This window comes from Chelon labrosus (assembly GCF_963514085.1).
Source record: "Chelon labrosus genome assembly, chromosome: 12".
Classification (NCBI taxonomy): domain Eukaryota; kingdom Metazoa; phylum Chordata; class Actinopteri; order Mugiliformes; family Mugilidae; genus Chelon; species Chelon labrosus.
This window is the reverse complement of record NC_140345.1, coordinates 17290064-17302748: the sequence shown is the minus strand read 5'-3', so window position 1 is coordinate 17302748 and position 12685 is coordinate 17290064. Positions and strand designations below refer to the sequence as shown.

The 12685-nt window shown below is 39.7% G+C and overlaps 1 protein-coding gene across 1 annotated transcript in view; it reads right to left on the bottom strand.

The window, feature by feature from the left end:
• Positions 1 to 5: 5 nt before the first annotated feature.
• The window catches only part of adcy2a (adenylate cyclase 2a), a 34488-nt gene continuing 21808 nt past the window's right edge, over positions 6 to 12685 (bottom strand). Inside the window, exons 17-23 of the mRNA XM_084557101.1 lie at positions 9285 to 9369; positions 7162 to 7320; positions 6121 to 6267; positions 5715 to 5825; positions 5475 to 5589; positions 4216 to 4340; positions 6 to 3071 (exon numbers count right to left, since the gene is read on the bottom strand). Coding sequence (XP_084413227.1) covers positions 2919 to 3071; positions 4216 to 4340; positions 5475 to 5589; positions 5715 to 5825; positions 6121 to 6267; positions 7162 to 7320; positions 9285 to 9369 — 895 coding nt within the window. The 3' untranslated portion in view covers positions 6 to 2918. The remainder of the gene's footprint in view (positions 3072 to 4215; positions 4341 to 5474; positions 5590 to 5714; positions 5826 to 6120; positions 6268 to 7161; positions 7321 to 9284; positions 9370 to 12685) is intronic.

The window sequence follows — 12685 nt, the reverse complement described above, 5'->3', positions numbered from 1 at the left end:
GTGATTTCAGTATTTTTTTTTTTTGTTTGCTATCAGCTCCAGTGTATTCAGCATTATTAAATAGGACCTCAGTTGTTGTCTTTGTCCCCAAACGACTAATTATAGTTAAAAGTAGTTGGGTCAGTCATCATCCAATCATCACAACGCTGAGTGCTGCTATCCTCTTTGTACCCATTTGTGTTTTTAAATTTAAAATTGAGATTTAGTTGAAAATTTAAACTGCTAGTGGAAAGTAGGCCTGACACAAACTGCGCTGCCTCACTGAATGATTCAACTTTGACCCTGAGTCTAGGTGTATTGTATTCGTCTATCTGCTCACCAAGGACCGTTACCCAATCTCAAGTGTGTTTTCAGGCAAATAAAGAGGAGTGATTCAAGTTGAGATTATAAGGACAGCATTGGTGATATAACGGCCTCAGACAGCCCAATTTAACTTTATAAATGAATCGTCCTGCCATTCAAGTTCTGTCATGTTCATATGCTCCGCAATTCTTTTTTTTTTAAAGGAAGGTAAACAACAGCACTCTGCAGAACTGAAATACATAGAAATGTTTATTTTTACAAAAAAACAATGGCATCATGAAAACATCAAAACACTTTTTTGGTAGAATTTTCTTTTCTTACAAAACCACCGTACTCTATATGCACTCTATATGATGCTACCCTGTACACACATCAGGTTTGGACTTCCCAAAATAAAGTCTTGACACTGAAATCATCTCTGTATCCTGTGGTTTTAACATGTCTTTAATGTATGTATGGCTCAGATCTGAGCAACATGGGCCGGATGCATAAAGCTCCATGTACACAAGAGTTATTGCATTTTTTATGAAGCCAATATCATAAAGAAACATTCCCTTTAAGTACTCCCATTGACAAAGACTTCATATTTTCACAGTAATTTAATATTAAATGTATAATTTTGATTTTTTTCAGACTGCTGTGAAGATTTCAAAAAAATAAAAAATAACACAGTCAGAAAGGACAAGTTTTTCTGTTAGATTTGGCGTCTCATCTTAATGTTCTGATTTACCCAGCAGTTTGATCTGGAAAACTGAAGTCTGTGCATACATGCATCTTTATGCATCAAGCCCTAGTTCTTCTGTTGTCGGCACGCATTGACAAATCTGATCAAAACCGTAAACACAGTCAGTGCAGACAAGATGATGAAAGTGAAAAGACTGCTTTGGAAAACCTGGCCCTGCATGAATATCATAATATATTCATAGATTCTTTTTTTAAATGTGTTTTTCCTTTTATAGTCCTAGGCTGCCTTTAACATACATCCAAGACTGCGTGCTTCTAGCAAGGTTGATGAACTTATGTACACATTGTACACCTTGTTGGCTGGCTGTGATTTGTTTTTTTGTTTTTTTAAGTCAAGCTTTGTCATGACGTTTTCCCTTTTATTTTTTGTCATTTGATTTTCATTTAAGACCTTGAGTCTGGCCCCATTCAGACTTTGCATTAATTAACATCTGTCCTGAGCCATCTGAATGCAAGTGGGAAGCTTTAAGTACAGTTGTGAACACACCCAGGATGTATTGAGGTTACATTTAATGGATCCGATCTCAGACCATATATTCCTTTGCTTGCGTGAACACACAATGCATCCTGGGTAACATTAAGGACCGCCTGCTCAGCAGGGGTGATCTTGTTGAGTTTTGCCTCATTTATTCAGAAAGAAAAACACACAACGGGTATTTGAAATGACTGTCTGAAAAAGAAAAAAACACCGTAAGTTATATAGAATATTCTGTCCTTGTAGCATTTAACCAACTAATTAATAAACCTAAACAGGAATTAACAAATGAAATGATTTAATATGAGTACACAGTGTGCGATTCTGTCTTTAAAAAACATGTCGGCGTGTGGTAATGTTCATTACTGATGCCACCATGCTGATATATAAGGAACCGTGGAGAGCTGAGTTATGGATTTCCTCAATAATAAATTTATTACCAGAGATTTTTCTGCCACTGCTTCAACAGCACAGCGGTGAAATTACAGTGCGAATGGAATCTTCCAGGGTTCACTTATAATCTGAGCTTTGTGCATCGGGGCCGAGATAGATGAATAAATAAATAACAACATGCGTGCTGTCTTCTGTCAATGAGAGAGACTTCACAGCTTGTTCCAGTTGTGATACAGTTGTAGGTAGTAATCCATTGCAGACAGCAGCTGTTACAACATTCAACCTCTCCCCAAATGATGTTGGTGGTGTGACCACAGGTACTAAAGCTGGCCACTTGCGTTGGCATCGCCCAGGTCAGACGTTAATGCAAAAAATAAACGGGGCTTCTGTGTTTGGTTTAGTTTGGGGCAAACTTCCTTATATTTATAACACCAACATATCTTTGTGCTGCCATCATTGTTCTCTCTGAAACTGATGTCTGTTGGATGCTCTGCAGAAAAATTGCCATGCAATTTGTTTATCTACTTCTTATTATACATTATTTGGTATGCAAAATGTATAAAGTTCTGTAAAGTGAGTTCTGTTCGATGCAGCTGGGTTTAGTGACAGCAACCAGCCTCACAGAACTGAGTCACAATACTAGTTTTGGACCAGTTGAGATTCTTCTCTCTGACTGAACTTATACGTTATTACATCTGACTAACTTGTGGCTTTTCTGGCTCCAACATTCATATTACATTATATTTTCAGGGGTTGCCTACTTGCTGTACATGCTACACTTACAATTACATAAGTGACAAAATGTATTCTACAGCTGTGGCATAGGTAATTTGCAATGCAAAAGTAAGATCAGATTTCCTCCTTGCAGTGCAGATCCGATTCCTTCACGCCTCACACCCCGTTTCTGTTTCTTACCACAGCAATGAGAAGATCAAACCTCCTCCATCTGAGATGAAAGTCTGTTCTTTGTGCCCGTTTGAATCAAGAATATTCTGAAGCAGTCCTAAGGCATTACATTCCCCTGCGACAGTGAGCGAGTCATCTCTGTGTGAACAAAAAATGTCTTGAGTTCTCCTTTGCCCTTGACATTGATGATGCCTCGACAAGAGCACATGTAGCCCAGAGTGAGAAGGATGCGACTCGTCTCCTCCGTCACCTACAGGGAGAACCACAATTGTTAACGTTCGTTTTGCTCGTCTTACACAACTGGATTAAGCTCCAACAGGCAAAAACACTCAGCTCTCCACATTAGAACTCTGTAGACCATTAACTCAGTAGTATCACACTATAATTGCTGTTTTCCTCTGCATCACCAGACCTCTGATTTATTTTTAGAGCTGCAGACACTTCTCCTCTCATTAAGAACTGTAATAGAAAAAATGCCACACAATCGTCGCGGCTGAAAATGCATAAAATTCAATGTGTAAATTAAAGAGTGTAAAGAAGGAGAGCTCTGCTGACAAGAGTAGTTTATGATGACATATGGAGCATGAACCGAATTCATGAACACTGAATGTCAAAAATGTTAAAATTAACAGAGTACAGAAGCATTTCTTACTCTTCCCTCATGCATATCTTAAAATATCAACAGGCAGCCTTGGAATGCAACTGAGAGTGCTAAGGTTGTGCCACGCTGCACAGCATACGACTCTATCAAATGTCTACAGGATGTGAAGCGTAATGCAGCCCTCTGAAGACGGAATGATTGCCTCCACCCAGGTGAAAAACCATCAGTGCTTAGAAAGGATGCCAGTACAGGATCTGAAGATGTCACATGATGATGAGATGATGAGTTGTGCCTCGCTGACATAAATGTCACATGCAGAGGGGGGAAAAAAAAGGTTTATCTTTTAAATAAACACAGAAATATCTTCACGGAGAGTGAGCCATTCTGGCCCTTTGAAATCAGCAGTCGACTTCAAGCGTGACGTGAAGTTTGACAGATGCACACTATCCAACTTTGAACGCAGTAAGTGATCAATGCAGGATTATTCTTTGTTTGTGTCAACAGATACTATTAAAAAATAAACTTTCAGACTTCCCTCTCCTATCTGTGGCTCTCCACCCCAAATGCTTCATTCAGTCCGACGGCAGAAATCTTATATTACAGCGGAATTACAGAAATCCGTTGAAGGATCATTAAATAGAACTGAGCCAATGAACATGATAACCAATGGATGCAAATGACCCACAAGAATTAACAATAACAGGTTAGTAGATTCAGTTAATTGGTGGTTGAGCTACTCTCATGGAATTTTTGTTTAGAAGTAAACAAGTGAACGATCCCCGCTTTCATTTACCTGTATTTTCCCTAGAACTCCAGTGCTGTCCATTCTGCTGGCTACATTCACAGTGTTCCCCCAGATATCATACTGTGGTTTCTGGGCTCCAATGACACCAGCTATCACTGGACCATGGTTAATACCTGACAAAGGAAACCAAGCCATTAGGAAACATTTCAGATTGTGTTGCTGCTTAACACTGATCTCAGCCACATTTTAAAAACAACTATATTCTTGTAATTACATTTTTTAAATTATGTGTAACTTTAATTAGAAAACAGCACCCATTTATAAAAACTGGTATTTCTTTTAAATGTCTGATGTCAGATTTACTGGAGATGAATTAAAATCAATTTTTCATGTCAATGATTAATTATTGAGTGCAACTCAAAAAGGCCTTCAGCGGAAAACCTGCTGCTTTCAGAATAAACAAAGCTTTTCACAAGATTTCATCAGAACATGAGACGAAGTGGAAACTAAATGCAGCTGAACTCCTAATCCCTGAGCCTCTCAGCACCTCGGCTAAAGAGACTCCAGAGCTTTTCACAGCACTGAGATGACACAAGGCCTTCCTTCGTTTCTCACTCAGTCCCCAGATTGTCGGAAATTGCTGTCTGAAAGGCACACAGCCACTGGTCCAATCCAGTCCCAGTGGGTAGGGTTTTGTATCTGTCTTTGATGAAGCATTTTAGGCCCCGTCTGGAAGCAGCAGGGATGTACAGTCACACACATGCATGCTGAGTTAATGGACCATCCCATGCTGAGATCTTCGCAGACAGGTTGAAGGCATTGAACTCTGACTCTTACTGCACACAGGCAGCCAGGACCTGCCTGCCTGCCTGCTCTCCTACCTGTGTTTTTCTCCATAAATGAATGTTATTTGCTCGTTATTTAGCCATCTGTACATTTCTCCATTAAGGTAATCAAATTATTCACACACAGCATACCTGAGCTCTAGAAAAAAACACAGAGCCACATAAAGGCTGCGTATTGGCAAGGAGGTCTGGTTAAGTGATTCTAAACAAAACTTGTGGCAAAACAAGAACAATTGAGTAAGGACCACAACATTACGATCTGCTTTATTCTCATATCTGACTACTTAAGATTTTCCAGTCTCAACCTGTATGTGATCAGTACAGGTAAATAAGAGGGAATTTATAAATTGCAATGAAATACAAAAGTGATATGAAATAGTATATCATGTATATTATACATATATAGAAATTTTGCTTTCCTTTTAATGTAATGCAGTAATGTATCTTTCCTGTGCAACTCACCAACTCTGAGTTTGAAGTCATTGAAGGAGTGTTTGTTGATGACATCCAGCTTTCCCACCAAGGCAAATGCAAACTCAACCATGGTTCCTATGTGCATGTACTGTCTGTCATGCTCCTGGGAGAGTAAGAACACGACCAGTGGCGGCCTTCATTTCTTGCAATGCCCGTGACGTTGCGGCAGTCAAATTGATGCGCTTGAATTGCTTTACAAAATGATGTGAGCGTGTGTAACGAGCCTACCTGTGATGTGTACTCAGGTCCAGGTGAGGCGTTTAGCCCAGTAGCAGCCATGTAAGTGCTGCCAATTGTCTTGATCTTTTCCACACCGCTAAATTTAGGTTTGGAAAGGAGCTACGTGGGGAAATACAAAGAAGACAAACACAACCATTAGAATGCACAACATTGTATGAACCTATAAGAATCATTGCTGTTTTCTCTTTTCATCCTTCAATCTGTCTGCCAATGAAAACCCCTTATAATATTCTGATATCATTACATGAGGTTGTAACTAGCATGATACACAGTGCCCAATCACAAGCAACTTGAAAAACTGTTAAACCTACTGAAAAAGGTATCACAGTTTGTGTGCGGCATTCACGGTGCACATATAATGTAGTCAATGCTTTCAAGATTAAAGGTTATTTACCTCATCAAAGTCAGCGATGATTTCGTTGAGGAGCCTGAGGCACTCTAATCCTTCCTTGTTGACGTCAGATTCGGTGTAGAACTCTTTAAAGTCTGGGATAGAGGCGAACATGACACACACCAGGTCATAGGACTGGTGGTACAGATCCTGCAGGACAAGAAGCAGTAGGCAGACAAAATACAGATGTCAACTTGGAAAGCTTTAAAGCTATGTTATAAAAATGTGGTTCTAAAATTGAGAAACCGCAGACTTTTTGCTCGGATAAAATACAGACGGCACACCTCTAATGGAAAATTGTTGGATCTCGATCACATGAGACTGAGCTGCGTATATTCAAGATTAAAATCACATGACAGTGCTGTTCTGTAGAAAAACAGCCCCCGGTGGGACTACAGAAGCAGACATTACACAAGTGATGAACCGGGCGGACAACAGAAAGAAGGCAAATCACCCATCATCCATCCAAATAACAGTGGCTAGAAAATCCATGAGACCAGCAACTTGTTCTTGGATTCTATTCAAGAGCACAAATAGTCGATTTGCTGACTCAACAGTCCAAATTTTTGCTGCAGATGCCGCATTCCTATTTAAACCCACAAGATTTCCGGGACATCCTCTAAGGGAGATTAGATCTAAAACTTGTCTTTTCACAACTCGGGGGATATAACAGGATTCAGAATGATGAAGGACATGAATGACTCAGACAGATACGTCAGCAAATTCTATTTTTTTTTTGTCACTATTATATGTAATTGATTGTATTTGTAATAATTATAATATATGAATACTGCAATACAAGTGCCAGTTCTTTAAAAACTCACAGTTCTATATATGTACCCTTCACAATTTCTGCACAACTCCTGAATTAGTCATCATTGAGGTACACAGTTGTGGCTTTGCATCACCAGAGTGAATGAACGTAGTCTTGGCATATAGCCATGGGTACTCAAAGAGCTCCATGTGTTCTGAAGCCTCTTGTCTAAAGAGAATTACAATGATTTTACATACAAATCAGATGCTGTAATGAGAACAAATGCCTACCTCATTCTTCCAGTTGCGTGCCAAGAAGTGTTCAGCGACATGTGCAGGCAGGACATTCTCCAGCAAAACCCGGTTCAGGTTCTCCATGGTTTCGATCTCCTCACACTCCCTCTTGAACTTGTTCTTCCACAGAAAGTCTAACCTACAGTAATATTCATTCTGTTACAAGAGGACACAGAGGTGAAGAGACTGAAGGTACAGCTGTACAGCTTGCTTCCATCAAGTCACAGAGAAAAACAGAAACGGACACAAATACGGACGGCAGAAAGATTTAAGATGGGAGAGATGCAACATTAAAAAGACTGAGCTATAATTTTGTTAAATTTACAAAGAAAACAAAAAACAAGACAGTAGCAGTGATTAATGCAGCTTTGCTTAAATTACACGATCACATGAACACAGTGTTAAGAAGCGTGTAAAGTAAACTGTGTCAAGACAGGCGAGGAATGATATTCACTGGTGGCAATAATGTGACATTTTATTTCCTTTCACGTGTGAAATACACAGCTCAGGAGCTCTGTGACGACTCAACTTTGCATGCAGAACTGATATGATTAAAAGGACACGCCAACCAAGGAGAGCCGGGTTTTGTGGTATGACAGAAATATGATCAAGCGGAGTAAGTGATATGATTGGAGACTGGAAATATAATTACTGGTTATTGCCAGAGACAAAAAGAGCATGTGGTGCAAAAGAAAAACTGTGCATGAACACGCATCAGATCAGCGTGTGAGACAATGCAGATGTTAAGAAACAGCTTCAATCTGCTTAACATTCATGTCTCTGGATCAAAATCCGGCGGCACTTGATATACGAAGCTTATTTTTAAATTCTGTACAGTTTTGTGTGAGAATAGATCTTACGCATTGTCACAAACATATTTTCTAATACTTGTAGTGAATCGACAGCGGCGGAACATAAGAACATCTATTTATATCACACTGCAAAGTGCACACTCGGTATAAATGTCCTTAATATGTCATCGCACAATAGTTTTCATACCACGGGTTGCATGTGGTACTTTTACTTGCATCACTATATCCATTGTTGTTTTTATTTCTAGGTACAGTTATATTCACACCGATTAAAAACATGTGCAGCAACTCTGCTGTCAGTACATAGCAGAAGCAGGGGATCAGTAATATCCCATTTAATGATAAGCTCTGATATAAAGAAGTAATATTACTCTGTTCATCTCTTCTCACTGACTGAGTGTGATGTCTGTATCCTGCCTTCAAGTCTATTCTAAACCATATACATTATTCATGTATACATGTACTGTGGCATTTAGTGTATTCTACCATTAGCTTACATTAAAATACAAATACCTGTGCAATCTCCCTAGCACAGAAAAGCTCCAATTACTGTTCTGAAGGACAACCTTTATCCTGAAACGTAGCATAACCCCAATACAGCCTAAGTAAGGCATATCCTTCTCCAGAGTGGTCAGTATCTCCAGAGAAAGAACACTTGAGTAACTGAAGGCTGGCTGATGAAAACTGCAGTCCCTGAGTGACTGAAGGTGCGTCACAAAAAGTGGTCTCAAAATGTCTTTCTGGAAGTTTGGCACAGCAGTCATAAAGCTTTACTGGTGCTTGAATTTTCTTGAAGTTTCTATTTTACCACCAAGGTCTGGAGATAAACATAGAGAGGTAGAAGCCACAGTGTCAGGAATACAGATTTTTCTGAATTTGCATTAAAAGTCTAAATTCAGCCCTTGTGGCAAAGAGGAAAGTCCATCACCCCCCTGACCCGTCTGAAATCAAAGGGCTTCTGGAGTAGACATGTACTTCGTCATGTAATTCAGAAGAGTGTTCATGCGTTCGTAACCATTAAGGGTTAAAGAGACCTGAGTCGGAGCAGCTGACGCTCTCTACCTACCAACAGATGAGCTAGGAGCGGCAAAATCACGTAAGAAAAATCAGCATTACAAATTGCGAGGAAATGGTAAAAATCAAGAAAAATGGTAAAAAGAAAAGCAAATATATAGTGAAAAACAAGTGAAGTGTTGATGCCGATGGCACAAAGCGGAAAAAGTACTCTTCGATTCAGAGCTGTGGAGGAGAAATGTGCAGGAGGAGACAGATGATAACGTCACTCACACTATTACAGCGGAGACTTACCTGTCTGGCAAGTACAAGCAGAGTGATGAAGAAGATAAAGAGGGAGATAGAGCCCATAGTCTTCAGGTCTTTGAGAACCCCTGGTCTTGAAGGACAGAAGAGAAAAAGTAAGAAATGTTTTAGTGAGATAAGACAGAGATAAAAACAGAGATGACAAGTGACAAAAGTAAAAAGATAAAAGTAAACAAGGGGGCATAAGAAAAAGTATGAGATAGAAAGGAAAGAACATTTAATTTAAAAAATACAGATTGCAATCAGAACTGACATATGACACACGAGTGGTTAACAGACCATTTCATTCCAATCTGTCACTCAGTTCAGACTGTCGCTTCTGCTTTGCCACGACAAGAGTTTGTTTTCTAATTGCGTTTCAGTGGTTGAGCTTTCCTGCCACGGTGCATTCACTAGAAACGTTACTCAGGAAACAATAAACAAGTGTTTATGATCTGCAAAGATAGCAAACACACCATCGTCAAATAAAAAAACAGGACCAGAGAAAAATTAGACAAGGAATCACGCTACAGCTATTGTGCGTGCATGTGATGTGCAAGCTCAAATACACAAACTTACACACAATCATAGCTCAAATCATACTCTACCGGGAAAAGATTTAAAAGAAATTGCCAATTATATCATCAAAATCGACAATAAAACTGATTTTTCTTCATTGCAGCCAAGTGTGGCCATCCCTAATTAAGTTTTGCGTGTGCGATAAGACCGTTGCATCCTCATTTGAGCTGGCACATTTTGCATTTTAATGGACTCTTACTCTTATCTAGGGCAGAGCTCAGCAGACAACTGAGACAACAGCCTGCAAGTTCTGCACTCGTCTACTTCAGCTAATCAATTCTCTACACAGAATGAATGGCAATGTCTGAGGACAGGCGGCGGCTGGAAGACAAATCGTGGATGGGAAAGACACAAACATGAAAATCTGCGACGGCTGAAAAGAGATTTTTTTTTAACGACTGAAATGACCAAAGCTTTTCAGTTTGCCAGTTCTAACCCTTTCCCATTTTGTATGATAGCTGGGCAGTCATATGACATTTATTGGCTTTGCAGGAAATCACATTTCTATTTCAGTGGCACTGGATAGGAACACAAACATTTACAAAGGCGAAAAACTGCATTTTTTTGCCAGAAATGAGACAATTTACACTTGAATTGATGTCATCTGCTGACATTTACTTTGGGTGTCTACTCGTAATGAATTGGACATTCAAATCCCTCTTATTTGCAGGTACAGCATCCAGCTACGTATCAGAAAATCTCCACAACTGTCAGTAAAACCACAATGCATGCTGTCATAATGTCTAAGGACTTAACTCTATTATCCAGGGAGCTCCAGGATACTACTATTTATGAAGTGATCTATACAATCTCTATACGCTGCTCATTTAAATGAGAGGGTGCAGGGCTAAGAAATATTACATATGTTCTGAATAAAAGCAACCAAACAGGAAAGGTTCAAATAAATGCATTCCAAAAACTACAAAGATGTGTAATGTACATGCTACCTCCCTTTAACCTGTGCAGACAATTTAGCTTCAAAAGTATTTTGGTGGTGCAGTAACAGCATGTGGCATCTCATTAGGTCTCATCCTGACAACAGGGAGGCTATGTTTAAACACAGATAATGCAGCTGTACCATCACTAAAAACCCAGGTGGCTGTGGATGCACTAGTGACATAGTGGAGCCAAATAATATTGTTTCATTTATATTTTACTCAGCATAAATCCCTTTGGACAAGAAATAATGATAGAATCAAACATATTTTCCAACAGACTGGACTGCCTATGACCGCAGAGGTCATCTAAGTAGTTTGGATGTTTTAGAGACAGGTCCAACCACAGATTGACCTCTATCTGTGAGTTCAGGTATACGCCAACCAGGCAGGGAAACTACTGTACCTGGCATTCATGTGGATGTTACTTAAACCAGTCACCTAGGACAGACCAGACACCCCCACCCCTTAGCAACAACATTGCTTGATGGCAACAGCCATCCCCAGCAGGACACAGGAGCCTGACACAGGAACATACACAAAAACAGTTTAGGAACAACTCAAAAAAACATGAAAAACTGCACAAGGTGTTGACCTGGCCTCCAAATTCACTAGATCCCGATTTACCAAGTATCTGTGGGATGCACTGGAACAAGCCTGATCCATAGAGGCCCCTCCCCTCAACCCACAGGACCCAAAGGCCCCCACAAACAACATTTTGTTGCCAAACACCACAGGACACCCTCAGAAGGCCCATGTCCATTCTCTGATGAGTCACAATTGTTTTGGAGGCACAAGGGAGACCTACACAATATTAGGATGGTCATAATGTTATGCCGGATCGGTGTATACTGATAGAGCTCAGTAAACTTTATAAGAAAGTAGAAGTGAGTGTGGATAATAACGTACATTTGTACGACACCACAGTTTCCATCCTTACATCGTCTTGTGTCATTAAGCTTCCACTAAGCAGCTTTCCAGTAATCAACCTCATCATGTTTCTGTATTGTCAGAACCAATGAAACAACAAAACCACACTGGTAACAAAGGCCCAGAGGACTGCTTCCTGTCAAACATATGTCACCATCCTCCATATGTCCTGTACTGTGTAACACATCCACGGGCAAAGGCCTCTCTCTTACACCGTCTTTCTCAAAATAACTGATTTCATTCCTCATTAGCTCATTACGTTGCTCGTCCTTATTAAGCAGCCAATTTCCTGGCCTGTCGGCAACAGAGAGGAGTACGGGAGTGTGGAATATAAAATGAAGTGAATTCATTAAGAGCGGAGCACAGTTGGAGAAGTATGGGTGAAGGGCAATAGTGGAGAACATTTTCATAGCCTTCTTCTAATGCTTAGTTAATCATAGCTCAGATTTGGCTTCCAGACTCACACAGCTATTCTGAGTAAAAAAGAGACGACTGGAAAATGATGTGATGAGGAAACAATGTTGAGAGGAACAGGCGAGGTCAATTGCATTCCGTGTACCTGCTCTCTGAAAGGCAGAACAAACTGCCTGTGATGTTTGCTCACACAAAGCCACCCACAGCAAGTATTACACCTTATGTATCTTACCAGTATTATCCTTTATTATTATAACCTTTAACTTGCCTGATGTGATCTTTACTTCAAATAGTGACACAATACTTAATCATTTTATTGCTATTAGTGAGAATGCAGCAACATATTGTGTGTGCATAACCGTGCATTAGTTAGATAGATAGATTGATATACTTTATTGATTCTGAAGGAAATTTACTTTACACCTCCACGATTAAATCAAAGAAAGGCTGATTGGATTGCTAATTTCCACTTAGTAAATTTACATTTTAAAGTGTTTTAATCAACATTTATTGAGATACCCAAGCTTTACTGCTCAATATTTGTGCCTGTGT